This window comes from Pholcus phalangioides, unplaced genomic scaffold (assembly GCF_987345545.1).
Source record: "Pholcus phalangioides strain wild (caught in Gottingen) unplaced genomic scaffold, Ppha-v1.0 ptg000039l_1, whole genome shotgun sequence".
NCBI classification, from domain to species: domain Eukaryota; kingdom Metazoa; phylum Arthropoda; class Arachnida; order Araneae; family Pholcidae; genus Pholcus; species Pholcus phalangioides.
Window position 1 is genome coordinate 26,770,759 of NW_028301625.1, and position 22,618 is coordinate 26,793,376.

A 22,618-nucleotide genomic window follows, 5' to 3' on the forward strand; every position below is an offset into this window, starting at 1 on the left:
TTTGTCAGTCACTATAATCAAGTACGAATCAATAAGTTATTCAATAATTGTCACATTTAATAGCAGCCTAAAAGTAGAAACTGAACAAAGCATTAAAATTGAAATTTTTGAATCCAAAAGATTTCTCCCAACATTAAAGACTATCCAGTGATATATATAGGTTTTTGTGAAAGTTTTTTCTCTTAATTCTCCCCATTTTTAACTGTTCTTCCACGACTGAAATTGTTGTAGGAATAGAGATTAACTTTCTATGTTTTTAAAAATTTGTGTTCTTAGCAGTTAATTAAAAAAAAAGAAATGTCATGTTTGTCTCCTTTTCAATCTAATTTGTATTATTTTACTGATTTCTAGATTTGTGAAGCACATTTCCGAGAAAGGAGGTGTTGGAGGAAGTCTCCTTTAGCAGGTGTTGGTCCTACCATGCCCTCCCCCTCCCCATGCTTACAAAAGGATATTCGAGAAAAATTGACATCTATCGCTCGCGATTACTATATCGGTCAATTCTGAGAGAGCATGCGCATTAGAGACAAATAAATGTTCGAAAATTGATTTCATTACATCGAGCTTATATTACGAGTAATATAAGCTCGATGTTTCATTGCGAACGGCTAACAGCAACTGTTAGCGTCGCAGTTGGTAACGGCGATGACACAGAATCGTAAGCAATCGAAAGTTTCTTGGTTCGAATCCCTCCCCAAATTCTGTTCCCCCTATCTTACTATACTTCTTCGGATAATTCTTTGGGTTTTCCTCCGAATACACGGAGGGAAAACGATGCTTGTTCAAGAATTGGAGGGAACCACTGACTGTGTGTGATATTCGGATTTTGGTATTTTTTACACTCGCGATAGCGTTGCGTTTGTGAAAAATTCATTTTTCCATTTATTTTTAAGAAAGCAATGCAAGCCCAAAACCCCAAATACTTTCATTTTACTATGCGAAAAGTAATAAAGCGTGTGTGGGGTGGCTGGTTGATACGCCATCCCCGCAGAAAGCGCATCGTGACCCCACACACCTCCGGGAATGTCGGGATAATTTTAATAAATTTAATAACAGCTTTGAGTGCAAGTGAAAAAAATAAAATAAATATAATCATTTAAAAAAATGAAGATGTAAGGTAAAACTGCAAAAAAACAGCATTATACGGGGGGGATTTGAACCACGAACATTTCAGATGCCTTTGATTTTGCATTGTCGTCGCACCAACTGCTCAACAACTGCTGCTAACTGTTTGCAATTAAATATATCAATTCTCGAACATCTACTTGTCTCTAATGCGCATGCGATCTCAGAGTAGACACCTATAGTAATCACGAGCGCTAGACGTCAGTTTCTCTCGGATATCCTCTTATAAGCATGGGGAGATGGTAGTGCCCCTTGAGTGATGACTCCCTATGCAATAACAAAGACGTGCGCGAGTCGATGAGGAGGAATACAAAAGTGGGCATGACGGAGCGAGATGGCATTGCCGGTTTCAGCATTTAAACCAGTGTTTCCCAAAGTGGGCAATATATCCCCTGGTGGGCGATGGAATGGTTCAGGGGGCGATAGAAGCTACAGATTTAACATAGGATTCTATGGGTTCACATGAATTGGGGCGATGAGAGAAAAAATTTCTGAAGGGGGCGATGGAATGAAAAGTTTAGGAAACTATGAACTATGGGAAAACTTCAATCTTGAGTATTTTTTTAGTTGATTTCATATTATTTCATTAGTATAGTTGTCCATCTGCACATACACAAATGGTGATATCGTGTTCTGCCTATAATTGCACCAACCGATGAGGAAAATTAAAGGAAGGCGGAAATAAACTTCAGTTTCATAAGTGCACGAGGTTTTATATTAGGGGCCGTTCAAGTATTACGTAAGCAATTTTTGACGCCCCCCCCCTTGTCAGCAAAAGTCAGCAAAACTATGACCCCTCCATTCCCCCTTGTCAGCAAAATTTCGTCATCAGCTCTGCCCCTCTGGATCCTAACGCATATTGGTGGTATCAGAGGCGTACATGCGGAGGGGGGCATAGGGGGCTCGTGTGCCCCCTCCCCCACGATCAAAAATTTATTTTTTAATGCAAAAAAATATTTTTTTAATTGAAATTTCGAAAGAAAAATACCTTTATATGTTATTATAATCAATTTTTGTTAATTTCAATGTTATTTGAAGGCTATGAACTCAAAAAATTTATCTTTAATAAATTAATTGCGACCCACCCTCTAAGTCATATAATGATAAATCGCATATAGGCCCTTGGCCCGCGGACCAAATATGGCCTTGGGGGTTATCTGATGCGGCCTGCCCTCCTCAAACCTAATTTTGTAAAAATGAACTAAGCGGCACATTTACAGATCGATTAAGTGTCCCGTGGTGCAATTCCAGAACATTTAAGCGGCTGTGGCACATTTTCAGATCACTTAAATGACCCGGGACACAGTTCCAGAACACTTAATCGATCCGTGACACATTTAGAGATCCCTTGAGTGACATGTGACGTAGTTTTAGAGCACTTAAGTGGCCCCAGTACGGTTCTACATCACTCAAGTTACCCGCGGCACATTCTCAGATTATTTAAGTGATCCGCGGCATATAGTTCCAGAGCACTTAAGCGTCCCGGACACATTTCCAGATCCTTGGATCCGCGAAACCATTTAGAGATCACCAAAGTATCTCTGGAGGGCACTTATCAATAGAGGGAAATGTTACTTCGAGTGCCCACAAACTATCGAAAGGTTTTTTTCGTTTTTGGCGCACCGAGTAAGATGCCATTAAGAATATTTCATATTTTCATAAAGGGTGGTTGATGACGTAAGCATTATCCAAACTCCCCTCCCCCTTGTCATCAAAAGTCAGCAAATCGGAAACCCCTTCCCCCATCGATGATGACGTAATACTTGAACGGCCCTTTAAAAGATGGGTAATATCACGTGATCCGAAAAGCTTAAGTCGACTCGTTATAATGACCATGTGTTATTGCGACCGTACGATATAATTCCAAAACGTTTTCCTCTTCATCCCATGTTATTTTTCTTCCCATATCTATATAACGACCTTTAAATAGATAATTCAACCCAATACAACGGCCGAACTCTCAGTTCTACCCTACCTCTTTTTTTCAGAGAAATTAACAAAATTCATCCTGTGTTTTGACCTTGATCTTTGAAATTAGAGATTTCGGTACATGAATGGGTGAACGCAATCAGGGCTCTAAGGCCCCTTTCACACGCAACGATTTTTTAGTGTTGCCGAGAAACCGTGTCATCCATTCGTACCTTTCGCACTCTCCGATTTTCTGCCAGACGATTTGTTTGTTCGCAAGAAGAAATTTGTTTCTTTTTTTCATTAGTTTTTAGTTCCACCATGGTTCTATCAATCTTATGTGATTTATGAATATTAATTTTATGAATATAATTTTTGTATATCAATTGGATGACTCGGAAGTATATTACGATTATTTTTTTTTTTGTAAAAGAATATTCAGTATAGCACATTTAAAATTGGAAATTACCAATTTTATTTTGTATCTAATCTATGACAAGTGTCTTCAATCTTTCAGACACGGCGGGCCAAATTGAAACTTCTCACAAAGCCCGCGGCCAACCAACTGATGTAATTTAGTTAAATCTTAACAGAAGGAAAATGTCTATGGAGCCCCGAGTCAGTTAGGGAGAAAAATAATCGAAGCCTTTTATTAATTCTGAAATTATTTCTTTTACTAATTGCTAATTTTGATTAGTTCTGAAACTATTCGATTAGTTACTGATCAAATTAATTAATTCTGAGATTAATTTTAATATGAAATCACTTTGAATGGTTCTTTAATTACTTATTTCGGTAAAACCGAAATTATTTTCTTTTTCAATATATATATATATCTTGAAATCATTTCCTCCAATAACTATTCAATTACTCTTATTAATTGTGAAGTTTGATCATTTTTGTCGCACCATGGTCATTTTCTGCACATGAGGGCTAATTAGACCGGGACCTACAATTTATTGCCGATTCCGAACGGCAGGCTTGTTTTTTATACTCGACGAGGGGTTGGTGCGCTAACCCTTCGATGGGGGACTCCCTGCGATAGCAATTTTTTCTGTGGTCATGTCGCCGTTTCTGTTGTACCCCTGTCAGGAAAGTTTTCTGACAAGGACGAACCGGGTATCGAACTCGCGACACCTCTGCACATCCTTTGGTACTTTAGGCGAGTATCTTATCGACCTGGGCTACCGCGCACCCCCCATCTGGTGGTGTGTAAGAGACAGCAAAATGGTGCGGAGGTGATCATTTTCTATTTTCCCCGGGGTTTTCGTTCGTTTTTTTACTGCAGCAAAAAAGATATTCATCTCGCTTCTTTCCCAGTGCCGTCTTAACGCATGGACCAATCCGGGGGGCCTCACGTGCTGAGGAGGGCCTCATGATGAGATCTCATTAAGATTTTTGAAATTAAGCATACAAATTGGTAAGCAATTCCAGGGCTGCAACTAGGAGCGAGCAGGCAGGTCTGGTGTGCCGCTGTGGTGGTAGAGTGGTCTTACGACGGACTCGCATTGCGAGGATCCGTGTTCGAACCCCAGTCGCAGTGGTGATCGGCTGAAGTTGGTTTTCTGCGGTTCCCAACTTCGAGGCGCGAATGCGAGCCGATCTTCCCGTCAAAAAGTCTCACCGCAGAGAGCAACAGGCCTACAACGTTACGATTATTCATTCATTGCACTTCACTCACTATGAGTTGAGAAAAAAAATCATAATTTAAAAAAATTGATTGCAGATGGCAGCACTACACATAACAAGCATTACACAGAGAAAAAGTTCACTATAAATACAAACACATTCCAACATGTACCAATTCGTTAGAGAAGTTCCACAGAGGAATATGGACGAGGTGCAGGTCTGGTGCTCTGGGCGCCGGACAAGAGGGGGAGCAAATTTCACCCATTAACCTCTCCTTCAATGTGAAAAGGAGGCACTAAAGTGCGTGCTTGCCCCGGCTGACCGATCATCTAGTTGCGGCCCTGAGCAATCATTTCTAGTTACATACGCGGGTGGGCGGTTTAGAAAAATCAATTTGTCTGAGGGCCCAAGATGTTCTTAGGACGGACTTGCTCTTCCTTCCGAGTACGCTAGTGCCGCGAGATATGTTAGGAATTATGTTGAAGCAGTGACAGGAATGTGATTCCCTAATGATGCGCCACAACATCTTGGGATGCCGTTGCTATTTGTGCCGCAAATATTCTGATATTCGTCTGATAGTTTTATTGAACACCAGCTTATCACTTCATGCAATATAATTTAATACTACGAATATCACGGCACCTCAGTGAGCTGCGGCACGCAGTTTGATTCCAGAATAGTAACGGGACTGCCATTAAAGAACGGTGTGCCACGGTACACTAATGCAGCGGTTCTCAAGTTATAGTCATATACAGGCGCGGATCTATGGGGGGTGATCAGGGTAACAATTCATTATAAGCGAAAAATGCAATATTGCCCTCAATGCAATAATTCATGAAATTTTCGTAACTTCTATATGATAATATTGTATTCAATCAATCCATTGAAAATGACCTGTATCAACGTCTTTGATTAAATAACAAATTCAATGAAACTTCGGCTAAAGAATGGGAAAAGTCGAGATTGAGAAAAAATGGGGAAATGTCCCTGAAAATGCGGGATGTATGGTCACCCAAAATGCAAAGCACCCCTTCCTGACAGAGAGCTCTATATCTGTCCCTGGTCATATGGCCCCTTGCTATCCTAGGATAGATATTCGAAGGGGACCCACGGGAGAAAATCAGGTGAAAGGCAAGTCACAAAAAGTGATGAAGAGGGCCACAGAGAGAGCTATGATGAAATAAAGTTTTCACGTGAAATATGTTGGGAAAAATGCGACTGTTTTTTCATTCAGAATCCTGCAGAACTGTCCATGAAACCAGCGCCATCTTAACCCATGTTGACATAGCCTGAGCCCATGATCTTCGATAGTAAGTATATTCATTTGATCCTTTTTGTTGCACCCCACGGTCATTTTCTGCACACGAGGGCTAATTAGACCTACAATTTATTGCCGATTCTGAACGGCAGTTTTGTTATACTCATCTAGATGTTGGTGCGCTAACCCCCTTGGTGTGGGACTCCCTGCGGTAGCAATCTTTTTCTGTGGTCATGTCGTCGTATCTGTTGCACCCTTGTGTCAGAAAAGTTTCTGAAAAGGATAAACCAGGTATCGAACTCGTGACATCTCTAAACATCCTTTGGTACTTTAGGCGAGTATCTTATCGACCTGGGCTACCTGGTATATATAGAGATTTCACTGTAAGTTTTGCCAGAGTTTGCACAAATTCCGGTCCGCAAGCCAATCTGATCCATTCGATAATTTTATTCGGCTCGCCATTCAATTTCGAAAAACAAATTATCTACAAATACGTTTTAAGACGATTGGTTAAACCATCCGGCTCATGGAAAAATGTTGTCAAGAAAGTACCCAGTTCCCATTGATTTAACATTGCATGCATAGAACGAAAAAAAAAAATCTGTTAAAAATAAAATAATTTAAAAAAAAATTGAAAAAAATATTTTGATAATCAGCCCAGTATAAGTGGCATCTACTCAGAAAAAATGATAAAGTTTTGTGAATTAGAACTATGCAAAAAAATTAATCAAAAAACAGTAATTTTACTTTGTATTTCAACGGGAGACGGTCACGTGATGAATCGGGTGACGTCACTTGATTTTCCGAAAAGAGTAGCTAGAAAACCGATTATAGGACTCACCTGGATCAAACCTAAATCCAGCCCTGCGTAAAACCAATGAAAATCATAAGCCAACACTGAGATAAATAGAATACGGAAGAGTGGAAAAGATGCCAGGACTCCACGTCTGGTTTCGTTAATACCAAGGGCGTAGCGGGGAGGGGGGGGGACTTGGGGGTCTGATCAACGCCATCTATAGCTAGATGTAGTTATAGGAGGTGTTGGTCTGGTCCCCCCCCCCCCCCCGAAATGTGAGAAAATGGCCGAAAAAAGGGAAAAAGATGGCAAAATCTATTGTTCTATCACTTTGGTCCCTCCCGAAATGAAAGTGATCCCCCCCCCACGAACGAAATTTCTGGCTACGCCCCTGGTTAATAATATTTATAAATCTCAGTGTGTCAAAGCACTTGAAATCTCCGCCTGCAACACAATCTGGCCACAATATCCTCCTAATCCGAGTTCATGGTTTTGTAAATCATTTACGCCAACTTTGCAATAAGAACTACGCTTAGTAGAATGTTATATAATAATGTTTTCAGAAATCATTGAGCTGCGGATTTGTGTCAAATATTATTGTAAAACGTCTTCCAAAAAAGTTCTTTGGTTTAGAGCTTCATAAAAAGTATAAGATGATGATAAGGTGTGCTGATCCCTAGGCTACTAAATTTATCGTACATGCAGCTTGTATAAACATTCCTCTGTGGAATTTCTAATGAATTGGTACACGCCGGAACGTGTGTTTTCTGAGTTACCCTAAAGTATTTATGTTGTCGTAAGACATTTTCCAATTTGAGACAAGCTCTGGTTGATAGGTTGGACACAGGGCCGCAATTAGAGAAGAGCTGGGGGATCCGGAGCCCCGGGTGCTGGAAGGGCACCGAGTTCACTTTTTTTCCATTCAAAATAACGGGACGGGGGTGGCAAAATAGATGTTGTCCCCAGGTGACAGTAAATTTTCGTTTCTAGTGGCGGCACTGGCTGTATAAGAGGAATCGTGTTTCGGGCGGAAACTTTACTTTGATTAAATGTAAATCTTTAACTCTTCTGCCAGGAAAAAAAAGAAAATCATGCTGCCGTAGTCGTCTGAAGTATTGTGCTTTACTCGGGATTTAGTCCGTTTTGCGTGTTCGAAGTGCTTTCCACCGGCTTGCGTGTTTTTAAACCGAATCATTTTTGCTCAAATATAAGAGATTATTTTGCATTAAAAAACAGATTTTTTTGAGACATAAAATGAAATATCATAAACGCTATAGTTTTCTACACAAGCTACACAATTTAGCCATAATAATGAGACATATTATATTTAGTTATATAGCTTCGTTTAGAAATGCAGTATTTACTACGAATAATCAGCAGGTTATATTTTTCAAGACAGGTTTATTGATTAGTTGAAAGATTTCGTGTGAAAGAAACGCAGTCGTGAAAAATGTAACTCCAAATAAAGTGAAGCAAGAAAGGTTGTTATCAATATAAGAAAATGTTTTTACTTCATCTTTCCATGAATTGATAATACGATACTTTTCTCAGAATAGACAACAGGATTAAGTAAGCAAATCCAATGGAATTCCATCATCAGGCTCATTACTATTCCTCGCATCACTTTCCTTCGCAATAATATTTCTTAATACTTTCTTTCTCTTTTTTATTTTGCAGTTCAAAAGATCACGTTTCAATTTCTTTTTTCTGTTTTTCGACGACAGCCGAAACACTCAATGACAAATGCACCGAGTTAACTAATAGTGAATACATAGATGAAAAAGTGATTTTCGCAATATTAAAAATAAAGATCTAGTGTCCTTAAAAACCGGTTTCAAGAACAAAAAGAAACATTATCCTTGAACGTGAATTCGAAAGTCCTATAAATTTACCTTCGTTTTCACTCCATCAGCTAAATCTCGATCTACCAACTCAAAAGACACATTTGATACTAGAACTGTCGGGTGAGTTATCTTTTAAAATTCACACAATATATAATATGTGTATTACCCTAGAAAGGATAAAAATGATATAAGCATTATGATTTGAAATCGATGAATCATTTGCATCAATGATTTGAAAAAAAATGAATCATTTGCATCAATGATTTGAAAAAAATGAATCATTTGCATCAATAATTTGAAAAAATGAATCGTGAGAAATTTCACATTTCTGGTGATGAAATTAATTGCTGTTTTCCGATCGGACCTCTGTGCAATGTCCCTAAAAACATAGTATGTACTGTAATTTTTGAACCTGGGGAGTTTTTCACATAAATGAGATGTACACGTTAAATTTTATTCAGATTTAATATGAAAAAGAAACGTTGAAGAAATCGACGAAAAAAAGACTGAAAATATTTCCGCTAACCTAAATAACGCGCTAATCGCTCGGTGTGGAGAATTTTCACGGCAGTCATATGTGGAGTCGTCTTGATACCATCTCTCTTCTGCAAGCAGAAGTAGTACTTCTAATCAGGAAAGATTCTAATAAGAACTGAGCTGGTTGCACGAAACTTTAGGACGTCTTTCTAAACAATTCAATCAATGTATGTTTATTTCACAAACATGACAGATGGCACTTATATTTGTCATGTAAAGCTGAAGGAACATCACACGCTCGAGCAGAGCCACCCTTGGGGTTGGCGGTCGCACCGGGTCCACGTTTTTGGCAGCCCCGCACTTACGGTAATAATTCTTTCCTAAATTCTGAATTTTCATGAATTCTTTAATTATGAATTTCCGAAATTCAGAATTAATTAATTCCGAAAATTTCATCAATGAATTGTAGGAGTATTTCATTTATTAAGAATTTTCATCAGGTCTGGCAGTATATTGCATTATTTCTTTCATTTATTCAGAATTTTCGTCAATTCTAGAAGTATCTTTCATTTATTCAGAATTTTCGTCAATTCTAGAAGTATCTTTCATTTATTCTGAATTTTTATCAGGTTTGGTTTCTGATTCATCGATTCTGAACTTACATTAGTTCTCAGACAAAATTTCATTCCCAATTTTAATTGGTTTTGAAATTACTTTTTTCATTAATTTAAAATTTTTTCCTGCAAGAAATTTTCATTAAATTTTTTTGTTAATTCAAATTTAATTGTGTCTACATTCTTTTTGTATGGAAAATTTTCAGCACTACTGTATATTTTGTTATAATGCACTTATTTTTGGAAGTTCCGATTCCCCCCACCCCTTTCCTACAGATATGAAATCTGGGCTAAGGGACAGCGAAATTATTAAGACACCTCTGGCCCCGCTATTATTTTCGTATCGGCCCAATGTCTGGTAAGGGCGGTCCATGCAGGACTGCCTGACAAGTGACAAATGCTTTTCTTAAATTGAAGCGCACTGAACAAAAACTGAATACGTATACACTGTGTAAAACATAATGAGTTTTTGTGGATTAAATATTTTTTGAACCAGAGTAATTATTAAATTGGCACTTGAATCAAACTTGAAGAATTTTTTCGTGATGATTTAGTAGCCTAGATATATATATATATATACAAATACAAATACAAATACAACACACAACAGGCAAATGCCCAACGAGGTGGCTGATAAAAAGATGCCCATAAAAATATGGATGTCATATATTTAAAAAAAAAAACAGCAACCCAATTAAAAATGCAATTAACACAAATTATAAACAATATATACACATGACAAAATATTATACAATGCCCATAAAGAATACTTATGGTTGTCTGATTCTAAGAAGGGATAGCTTCTCGATTTACCCCATATATATATATATATACATATATATATGAGAGAGAGAGAGAGAGAGCAAAATGTGATCTTTCTTTTCTTTTCCTCACTTTCTTTCGTTCTTAAATTTTTTAAGAAAACTGTTTTTATCAAATATGCAGGGGCGGCTCGAGCTTACCTGTAGCCCGGGTGCGAAGCCTTATATGCCGCCCCTAAAGATGACCTTGGTGGGGGGGGCTGGCAGGGTTTCAGTCAAGAGGACTGCTAGATCAACTAGCACCTCCTACAGATAGAATGTCTCCGCACGCTGCTCGTGACGTCAGCAAGTAGTCCATTTTCCCTCAGAATATTCAAGGAAAAAATTCCTTGCTCGTTCCAGTATCATTGTTGTGTGGAAAAGAAACGATCGGGCTCAGAATTGGCGATTTCTATGCCTCAATTCAATCACCAATGTGGTATTTGTGAACCAAAAAGGAAGATTCTACGCCAAAATAAGAAGAAACGAAATAGGATGCTGTGGTTCGAAATGTGGGAAACTTGCTAGGTAGTTTTAATGACGTTACAGATGAACTTGGCAACCCGTGCGGAAGCCTTTTATCTCTAGTAAGTGCTGGATAAACCTGATTTTTTTTAGAAGAAAGCCACACACCATTGTTTACTGTGCAAAATGATAATGACCATACATGCCGCTTTTGACGCAGATTTTTTTGCTTTTTGATCCAGAATTATTTTACCTTTCTTTATAATGCCAGATAACAGGTAATTTAATCCTTAAAACAGCACTTAATTTGGATAGCCATCATCACTTATCCTGTGAAGATAAAGAAAGTAACCTGTGTTATACATTAAGAAATTTATTTCAAAAGGTGTTTCTGGTACTCCAGGGACCGTATAAGTGAGAAGCCGAATTTTTCCTTTGCTTCCGGACCATTCTGGAAAAAATACTGGGGGAGGGAACCAAAATGTATACTTGTTCCTTTTCACAGAATACAGGGGCCGTGTGACCCATTGCGGCAGCACTGGAGTCTGAGCGCCACTCAAGAGGGGTGCTAAGTCCACGGTGAATGTGTGAAAAAAAGTTTCATTGATCAAAGAAAATGATTTCTGTCCGTTCTGGAGAGGAGCTAAATTCGAAATGAAAGGACAAAAAATTGTTTTTGAAAAAAGAAAGTTTTTGTTAGGAATTGTGTGTTTGGAATAAGTTATGAGGGAGGGGCATGACCCACAAGGGTAGGGCTGACAGGGCTCCAGCCCGGGGGGGGGGCAGGGACTTTATTCATACCATTTTTTTTCACGCCATAAGTTAACTGTAGAAGGGTCCCCCATTTAAAATCTGGCTTGAGGCCTGCGAAAGATTCCAGCCTAGGGGTCCTGACGGAGGATGTAGGGGGCTATGAGGAGAATAGACAGGAGGCGCAAAAACCCCAAATAGAGATTCTGTCTCGAACCGCCCCTGATAGCTTTCATTCTTGTTTCTGGTATTACGGTCGCAGGCCGTCTATTTATTCCAAGTTTGAAATGCGTACAATTCCACAACTGAAAAGCGTAATGTCACGTGTGAATTTTCATGTGAAATTTTTAAAAATTTTGGAGTCTTAACAAAAGTTTGCGCTTCCGCCCCATACAACCTGCCACCCAGGTGCACCGCACCCCTTGCACCCTCGCTCAAGCCGCCCCTGCAAATATGATTGAAAACTATTGAGGGGAAAAAAATTTAAATAATGCAGACAAGAGGAAAAATAATCGAAATTAAGATAGCAGTCGAATTTTCCATCAAGTGTTCCGAGTAAAACTTGATAGAGATCCAAGATTAACTTTTAGATTGCTGAGCATACGCTAGAAGTGACCTTAAAAGTTTTTTATCGGTGTTTATACAATCAGTAATTGCATTATAAACTAATGGAAAATCATCACCAGTATCAAATACTAGCTGTAAATAACTAATTATTTAAGAAATAAGTGTCATTGCTCAGAACAGATTCCGGAAAATGTGATGCTTCTTAACAAATAACAATCAAACACTCATTAAAAGTAATAAATATTTCTGGGGGGAAGAATGTGCGAAAGAAATAAACCCTACAAAAGTCGAAAGTTTTTAAACGTATCCTTTAATCAATCAGTTAATAAACAAGGCCAAAAAACAGATAAAGCATTCTTTGTTGACGCAAATTTCTCTCCATTCCTGGAATTTTTTCTAGAAATTTTTTTTCAATTTTTTATTCTGAAATTATGAAAATGATCGATAGACATTCAATAGCCATGTTTTATGCGTACACAAACAGCCAACAATCATCGAATGAAGTGTTTTGATCTTTAGGTTAGAAAGGAGGAGGAAGATGGTGGGAGTGATAAAGATCAAAGACCAATAACTTATCAAGTTCAAAAGGCTAAAATCCCCTTGGTGTATATAATAGAATTAGGTTTCAAACTATCTGATAATTAGCAAAGTTGTTCAGTCTTTGATTACTAAGAAGTTGAGTTTTTCTGTAGATTGTTTACCGCTTCACCAGGTAATATATTTTGAACAGTCCCAGTGCAAATTTTATAAAAAGTTGACAATATTTTTTAAAGTTCCGTAAATCTGTTCGGAAAATGGTGGTTTTTTTTGTTGTTGCATTTTTCATTTTTATTACCTCGCATACCAACTCACTGTGTCCTGTAATGATATGAATTTGTTTAGGGAAACAGTTTTTCTTTCTCTGTTATAGTTTTGTGAAATTAAGAGACAAAGAAATATTCAAGAAACATGTATGCTTGGATAATTTTGGTAAGTGAAAACTAAATGAAAATTTTATTATAATTTGAATAATTTTAGCTCTTAGTTAACTTACTTTTGATTCCGAATTAGTCTAATTCCATTCGTCTTTTTTTGGGTTGCAATTTTTAATTGGGTTGCTGTATTTTTGAAATATATGACAACCATATTTTTATGGGCATCTTTTTATCAGCCACCTCGTTGGGCATTTTGTCTGTTGTGGCGTTGTATTTGTATAAATGTGAATCTATTTTAACTCTGTCCTGACTTATCCCGAGTTGAGCTCGGACAGATGGACTCTGCCGTTCTATCTCTTCCCGAGAGTAGCCCCTACCATCATTTTTCCCAAGATATACTATAAATAATAATACAAGATTATCAAAAATGGAACTCATTGTGAAAAAAAAAAAAAAAATTGAGATTATATGCAGCAATTTTATATAGACCAAGAGACACAATAGACAATAACTTTCTAAAAGATTTATTTTATGCTTAAATATACTAAATAGTAACATACGGAATCACTGCTTGGTGAGGTGCATATCAAACAAGTATACAAAAACTAGATAATATAGATGTATATAACAAAATAAGATCCCATATAACAAGCACCATAGCAAACAACAGTACAACAAAATGTCATAAGCTAACTATAAGACATAAAACTACATTTACAGGACAATAAAATATTCATTTTTAAACAATAAATGATTAGAAAAATACAAAATAGAGGTTCATCTAGGTAAATTAATTTATATCAAGTGCCAAAAATAAAAAAAACGTTATTCCAAAAGAGTTATAGATATGCTGCTCCAAAAATAATGAATCTATATCATGCGATCAATCATACAAATAATAAGATCGAACCTTTATATTTTCTATAAAGCCCGTCTAGAATCTATATTATAACAATAATACAATAACACACAATATAACAACTCATCTGTATGTATGTTACTGCCAAAGCTTGAAGTTGGCCACTTCACAGCCCAGTTGACCCGCCAATTTCTGAAATTCAGGCTTTCGCCAGGCTTTGCCTGCCCTGATATATCGATCCCTATGATTCGGGGTCATCACCGCGTTGACGTATTTTTTGTGTGATAATTATGGTCATTTACAATTAATTAGCCATAGCTATTCATAATTATTATGGTTAGCTATGGTAACCCTAACGATCAAAGGAATCTAAATATCGATATCTTAGTGATACATATATAGGGATCGACATATAGAAGCCGAGAAAGCTCAAATTTCGGACATTGGCCAAGTGAACTGGGATGGACACGAAGTGGCCAACTTTGGCTATGGCAGTAACATGTAAATTTTCCGTGTTGCAGTAATACAAAAAAATTAAAAATTATATATACTTTATGAAACAATTACTAACCTGTGTACAAACCACAATAATAAGGCTGTTGCTGAAAAGCCTTAACTTCACTGAAGCCCCCATTCACTAAGTGACCCTTATAGACACGCTGGAAGGATATTCAAGTCTCTTGAGATGAATAATACATAATTAATTAGATAATTTGTGTATTGAAATTTTATTTTCAATATGTCTGTTTGTAGGTCCCGGTCTAATTAGCCCTCGTGTGCAGAAAATGACCGTGGTGCGACAAAAATGATCAAATGATCAATATGTCTGTTCAGATAGAAAAAAAATTCACGCTCAACCTGGCTGAATTGCATATTATGTTCAATTTTTTTTGCATATGCCAAAGGTTTTTAAATCAATTTCTATTTAAATTGTCACGATTATATTTTTTATAAGCAAAAAATGGAGAGAGAGAGAGAGAGAGAGAGTGAACAATTCCTTGAATGAAAAAAAATTTCCTACATGAAGCTCAACGATGTCCCTGCTAACCTCGTTTACCACACAGCACTCATTGGCAACGTGCCAATGAGTGGCAAAGGGGGGTTTTGGGGTTCTAACCCCCTTGAGCCAAGATTATAGTGTTATTTTGCAGGAAAACACGTAAACGCCCACCTCAGAAGGAAAAAAAAATCTGAAACCCCCACCTCGAGAAAATTCTGCGTACGCCTATGACAGCAGTGATATTTTCGATATTAGTTTATCCGATTTGATTATGCATCCCGAACAGGCCTTAGTCTTACTGCAATATTGATTATTCTTCAAGAATTAATTCTTTGCACGCGGATGTCACTGCAATACATGGTCGCAACTGAGGAACTAAGGGAAGACAGAGGGTTCTGGTGCCCCGGGGGCTGAACGAGGAAGGGCACCGAATTTACTTTTTTTCCGTTCAAAATTAAGGGGAGTGCCAAAATTGATACTACTAAACCACACATGCACCTTGTTCATATTTCTCGGCGGAAATATTCCCCTGCTAACGAATTGGTACATGTTGGAATGTGCATATCCGTGTTGTGAACCTAACGTGAAGCTTGTTTCTGTGTAATGCTTGTTATAGTGCTGCCATCTATACAAATACAAAAACAACGCCACTATAGGCAAAATGCCCAACGAGGTGTTTGCCACCTATTTTTCGAACGCCAAAATGGATACTGGCCCCGAATGACAGTAAATTTTCGTTTTTGGTTGCGGCCCTGCTGCAATGCCACCGTTGTATTTTATGAAGTAACTCGAAACGCACTGCACCCTTGTAAGTGAATGTGTATAATAGGAAATGGAAAATTCCGATTTTTTTCTCGACTTTCTCTACTATAATATACTTTATTCAGTATGCCAAAAAAAGATTCAGAATCGGCTCTAAACTATATCAAGTATGTGTCATGTTTTAAATGGCCTGCAGCGAAAGATAACCATATCAGTCAGTCATTAGTTAAGAAGTGGGATCGCTCTCTCTCTGAAGCTTAAACTTGTATTAGGCCCATGGGCCCGATCCCCTTCTCAATATTTGCCATCATTTCCATAACATCTATGGAAATATTAGGTTCAAGCGATTTGTATAAGGCCCCTCCTCCTCTTATTTGCCTTCCAACTATTTTCAATAGCTTATATACTCTTTCTACAAAAACAATAGAATATGCATGTATGTGATATTTTTTAATCCAATTTTCATGAAAAATATGTAATTTAAATAATAATATTCGCAATAACGTTCAGACATTTTTTTCCCTTCTTAAAAATAGGTTTTGGTTGTTTTGGTGCCGTCAATGTATGCACGTAAGTATTACTTAAAAAAACCGATGTATAAATACTAATAACTCTCTCTCTCAAGTTCATAAAAAAATTTGCGATTATGCAATTCTACAATTAAGCTATTCAATTTTATTGTCAAACTCAGAGGTATATTTACGGGGGTTGTGTTAAGCAGGCTATAACTTAGGTCGGCAAATTTTAGTAATTGGTGGTGAACAAAACCAAATTAGAATGGGAGAATAGTTCACACTATTGACAAGTGTGGATTACTGTTTAACTATTGTATGAATTCTTGGAACCTCTATTCATTACCATCCTGGCGAACTTTACTGTACATAGACGTTCGATAAGTTTCCATAGGAATACATTTTTATAAGGCCCCAATTTCCCACATTCTCAATAGCTTTATGTTTGACCTTAAGTCTCGACACTTTTGGGGAAGCTGAAGTAAGGGAAGATAGCTTTTCAGATTCCACGCGCATTATTTTTAATTATTTCTTCTAGAACATTAAAAAAAATTCGTACATAACAAAACCCCAGTATTTGTTTTGATTGATAGACCTAATTAGAATATATATATATATATATATATATAAGAACATTTTTTCTTTTCAAAAAGTTGTACACCAGTCCAATTCTTATACACTAACACTATCTACCAATAAGTATTTGGACACCTATGCAAATGACGATATCTGCGGTCCTGAGATACGTCACGCCCTCCGCCGGTATATATCGTGTAGGAAACAACATCGGCATTAGTCGCATGCAAGATGCCGCACAGTTCGGAGCTCTCTGATTTCGAGAAAGGTATAATTATCGGGTATCACAAAAATGACCGATCCTTAAGGGACATATCTAGCGAGCTGAAGTACCCAAAATCGACAGTGGCCTATGTGATTAAGAAGTGGAAGGTGAGCTGTGATTGTCGGAATTTGCCCCGAGTCGGCAGACCAACGAAACTGGGAGATAGAGACCGACGGGTGCTGTCCAGAGAAATTCGAAAGAACCGCACCCAACCGATGGCCCTCATCCGCGAGGAGTTTCAACAGGCATCCGGGAGTATTGTTTCAATGAATACCATCCGTAAGGAAGCACATCTGATTGGTTTTCATGGTCGTGCTGCTGCCCATAAGCCTTTGATCACAAAGTCCAACCGCGTTGCTCGGTTAATGTGGTGCAAAGCACATCGAAATTGGACCGTAGATCAGTGGAAACGGGTTCTTTGGAGCGACGAATCAAGGTTCACCCTCTACCGTTCGGATAGCAGGGTCTGGGTCTATCGTCTGCCTGGAAAACGTCTCCTGCCAGAATGCATTGTGCCAACAGTCAAGTTCGGCGGAGGTGGAATTATGGTCTGGGGGTGTTTCTCCTGGTATGGACTGGGACCTTGGTCCCCATTCATGGTAAGCTCAACGCCGATGCCTACTGCACTATTTTGGATGACAATGTGCTTCCTACGTTGTGGCAGTTTTACGGGGTGGACCCCTGTTACTTCCAGGACGACAATGTCAGCTGTCATACTGCGAGGTTAACCAAGGCTTGGTATGGTACCAATGGGCACCATACCATCGTTTTCACGAAGGAAAAAAGCTCTGCAGTCTTGCGTTTCATATACGCACTGGCGAAAGCAACCAGTAACGTTTGATGAAACTTACATGTGATTGGTGTGGGAGTTTTTTTGTCTTCGATGTACTTTATATAGGACCTACAACACAGAAAAAATGAAATTCACCCAAAAAATTGGTTAGTTTTTTTTTGGTTGGAGATGACTTGAGTGCCACAATCATAAACAGGAAGGAGCGTATGCAGGATCGACCTTTAGAAAAGGCACAAAAAGTTTGGGGTGGGGCACAAGGTATCTTCCATGGAACCTTTGAGTTACCAACTTTTAAAAAGCATCTAGATTAACTGAAATTGATTTAAACAGCATAAAAAGTATTCGCTTTTAATATTTTGATTCTTTTACAAAAATTGTTATTTTTTAATAAAAAAGTTTTGATCGTTTTGATGGGGGGGGGGGCACGAGCCCCTTGTGCCCCTCCTTGCGTAAGCCTCTGTGAACATATATTTATTGATTTCAAATATATGTATATTGTCTATAGAAGACCTATCTGACTGTCAACGTCACAGAGAAAGTATGCTAAAAAGCACAGCTCCTGTACGATGGAACATTACTTGTGATGCAAATGGAGATTATGAGTTGAAACAATGCACGATTAATACTCCTCATTGGTGTGCATGCTACAGGAAAGATGGTACGCTCATAACGCAACCTTCTCGCAGGATAACCACTTGTGTGTGTCACAATGATAGAGATATTAAGGAGAGGAGTTGTAAGTATAGAATTTTATATAAAAAGCAATTTCAATGCACTTGGAATTTATTTTTTTACTATAAAATTTATTTTATTTTGCTAAAAAAATCGACGAAATTTTCTGTAAAAAACGCTAGATTTTACGTATTGAAACTTGAACTCATGGAATATGGATCACGGCCAAGTCTGCACTCATAGTGGGACGAAGAGGTACGAGTTTCAGGAATCGCGACTAGGAAGAAAAAATCGCATAGGGATGGGGGAACAGATGTTCACACATAGTAAAGAAGGATGTGATAGTGAAAATGACCGGAGTAGTTCTGAAATGTAAGGGTGTGGTGGTGATGATCTCTCAGCAGAAGCCCTTTTTTTTCAAAGAGGAGGAGAAAACAGGCCAATCAGCAGATAGCGAAATTTTTGACTAACACTTTACAAAACTGGTGATAAATTTGCCAATATAGTGGGAGGAGCTAACACGTAATAACAAGGTTATAAAATCACAATACAGGGAGAGAAAAAGCACCAATCGCAATCGTAAAAGATGACGATTGAATTTGGCTTCTAACGGGATTGAATATTTCAATTAATTTTCAAACAGCGTCAACCCACTGCAGTGAGCCAAATTTAATTTCGTTGGGTGTTTGGCGTGTAACTGACTAGCACGTCACAAAAATCCAAAATGTTAAAACTCCCTTAACCTCTTCAAGTACAAGCTGCTGGCGATAAAGTAGAATGATCTGTATTAGTCGCATAGGCGATAAATGTGGAAGCCTTGTCCCACATTAAAAAGGAAAAAAAATGATAGAGAAAGAAAAATAGAGAAATAAAGGTGGGGAGATTAATACATATTAGAGATATATTGGATAATATATTAGAGCACAGAGTGCCTTGCTTTTTTCACCCTCACCTACAAATTTGTTTTGTAGCTTTTTTTTTTACTTGTGTGTGTTCTCTTTCTCATTTCTATGCACAGTATATGATAGAAGGATTAGTTCTGAGAAAGGTACACACACACACATATATATATATATTGTGTGTGTATATCTGACTGTGTGTGTGGGGGGGGGGGGGAGCTGAGGAGAACATCCATCACATCAGGGGCGTAGCCAGAAATTTCGTTCGGGGGGGGGGGACCAAAGTGACAGAACAATAGATTTGGCCATCTTTTTCCCTTTTTTCGGTCATTTTCTCACATTTCGGGGGGGGGGGGACCAGACCCCCAAGTCCCCCCCCCCCTGGCTACGCCCTTGCATCACATCGTTTTCTCAGTTGATGGTTATCGCGTTGAGATATCAAGATGGTGGTGGGGGAAAACACACAACTTTTTTTAGGGTTAAAATAAACCTTCCCTATCAGGAAAAAATAGACTGAAGAAACAGCCAACTGAATTGAATTTATTCCTCTGGCGTTTGGACGCAATATTACGTCCCTGATCGTAAAGGGGCGAATTATTGGTTAAATCAAAAACTGCGCCGAAATCACTTTTCCATATTAGTTTTTCACAAGGAATTACGCTTGTAATTATTGGGCGGTCGATAGTATCCACCCTGTTTACATTTGTATTAGATCAGTCAACACCATCATTGATGAGGGTGGGGCATTAACCCCTTATGACCCCTCCCCGTATCTCCACCCATGCGGGACGCCATTTATTTATACCAGCTTCCTCCCCGAATTATGAAAAAAATCACTCGGAGCCGTAGAAAGACATTTCTTTGAAGGAGGCGGCAAATTGGCAGTACAATAGACTTAACCATGTGAATCCATATATATCACATTTTCTAACATTTTGGAGTGGGATGAGGCATACCCAGTCTAGGGCCTCGAAATGGCTGCTAGACGTATATGGAAGCACATAATTAAATTTGTCGTATGCTATCAGCGTAGTTCTAACCACCCCCCCCCCCCACAAAAAAAAGTCCCTGGCGATGGCGCTGATTTATATTATATAGATTGATCAAAGCATGCACAAGAGAATGCCGATATCTTATAAAAGAGAAGTTGATATACATTAGATACATATAGTATCATTTTAATTTAATTAACAAAAGCAGCAACTGAAAGATTACATTTTAATCATAATTCAAAACTTTTTCCTTGAGAGTTTTTTTTCCTAATAATATTTTTCTTTTGTTAATAAATTTTGAATGTGTAGATAAAACACAAAGTATATGGTTTAAAAATACTACATTTATACATCGTTTTTCTTTTCCGTTTTCAGCCGTACCAGTTTGTGAAAAGCCAGTTTGTCAAGCTAGTGGAAAATACGTGAAAAAACAATGCTGTGATACAACGAGAAAATGCTACTGTGTAGACGAAAATACAGGAAGTAGTAAAACTGAACCACAATCCGGAAATGTTACCTGCTAAAACTTGAATATAACCGTTAGTTCTGTTCAAAAGCTCAATGAATTCTAAGCTCATGTTACTTTCTAATAAATTTCCATTAAAACTTCTTTAATCTGGGATATGTATACTTAATCAAAATTTAAAAAAAATTAAAGATCAATTCTTTTTTTAAGTTCATAGTCATGCTTTTTTCAACACTTTCTCAATAAAATATGTTATATCATATTTTCACCAACAAAATATGTGAACATTAAATTAATTATGCCCCTTTTTTCCAGCTTTCTGTGCATACAATTATTTATTCTATGAAAAGAATTTTATATATCCCATAAAGGACTGCTCCACAAATAAAAAAAAAAGACTTGATTCTATCCGGAGGAAAAGAAAAATACAAGCATAATCAAATTTTTTTCACCTGGAACACTCGAGAGAAATTACAAGATTTCTTTCCACGAGTCATTTCCCAGCCATTTATTTTATTTCTAGTCAAGTGACCGGCAGCAATTCATTAAAAAAATCAGAAAATCAAATTCACTATATTTTGACACAAAATGTAATGGTTGGTTCAATTTCATTAAAACACTTCACTTGACTGAAGAGGCACTTCAGATACGGCACGCCCGTCTGCTGCATCGAGACTCCACGTCAACGGATCGTGATCTTCTCTCAAGGTCGTTTTCACACTCCGATCAAGAATTCACTCAGCACCAACTGTAGGAATCGGAAAACCTGCCTGCCTGTTCGAACCCTGAAGATTGCAATTTGTGTTGCTTTTTTCATCATTTCTCTTAACAGAATTAGTTTGACTTTCTGTGCTTCAGAACCACCTAAAACAAACTGTAAAAACGTGGAGTACTCAAAATTTGCCAGAGCTCATCAAAATTCTCTTGATCGAACCTGAAACAGATTATTGTTGGTTTCGTGGATCCAACACCGCCTTCACAAGTGTGGGGGTACAGCCCGAGACAATTCTTATAATTTTTCACTTAAAATTTGTTATACGGGGGTCGCCAAAGATCTTAGCCTAGGGACCCTGCTGCAGGATGAGAGGCAATGAGACAAACTAAGGGCCCTTTTGGAGAATGGATTTCATACATTCCTTATACTATTCAGATTTTTAGAAGTCTGATATTTGATGCTTGTTAGGCCACAAATGGGGGTGGGGAGTAAGCGGGTCTGATGCACCGGACCTGAAAGTTCACTCTTCAACATTACAAGTGGGCACCAAAATGCATGCTTACCCACCTGACCAAACATCTAGTTGCAGCTCTGGTATCGCCTGTGTGGATCACAAGCTTGCCACCATATTCCTTCACATTCAGTCTAAATGTTGCATCACACCACCACTGATGACAAACGATTCGTCAATTCTATCGCCGATACTATTCTAGTCCAATGTTTGTCTTCTCTCGAACACTCTTGTTCCCGCATGCATATACAATTTCGTCATTATGCTATATAGTCGGTAAAGATTGACGGAATTAAAAAAAGGAAGTTGAGCGAAATTTCAGAGTACTCTGATTGGCACAGGAGTGTCAAATTTTATTCGAAAATCAACGTTATGACACAGTATGTAATAGGAAATTCTTGGTGGTGCAGCAATCCCATTCCTGAAGTGAAATAACCAACCACATGAAT

The 22,618-nt window shown here is 38.0% G+C and overlaps 1 protein-coding gene across 3 annotated transcripts; it reads left to right on the forward strand.

Moving 5' to 3' along the window:
- Positions 1 to 8,323: 8,323 nt before the first annotated feature.
- Positions 8,324 to 21,152, forward strand: LOC149065776 (U20-hexatoxin-Hi1a-like). 3 transcript variants are annotated; one of them, XM_089254084.1, is made up of 5 exons: positions 8,324 to 8,680; positions 13,144 to 13,202; positions 16,305 to 16,338; positions 18,420 to 18,650; positions 20,853 to 21,152. In XM_089254084.1, the coding sequence occupies exons 2-5, from the start codon at positions 13,182 to 13,184 to the stop codon at positions 20,999 to 21,001; spliced, it is 435 nt and encodes a 144-aa protein (XP_089110210.1). In that variant the 5' UTR covers positions 8,324 to 8,680; positions 13,144 to 13,181; the 3' UTR covers positions 21,002 to 21,152. The 3 variants fall into 3 exon arrangements, with proteins under 3 accessions (XP_089110210.1, XP_089110211.1, XP_089110209.1); XM_089254085.1 differs by lacking the exon at positions 8,324 to 8,680 and adding an exon at positions 12,882 to 13,030; XM_089254083.1 differs by lacking the exon at positions 8,324 to 8,680 and adding an exon at positions 12,882 to 12,945.
- The last annotated feature ends 1,466 nt before the right edge of the window (positions 21,153 to 22,618 follow it).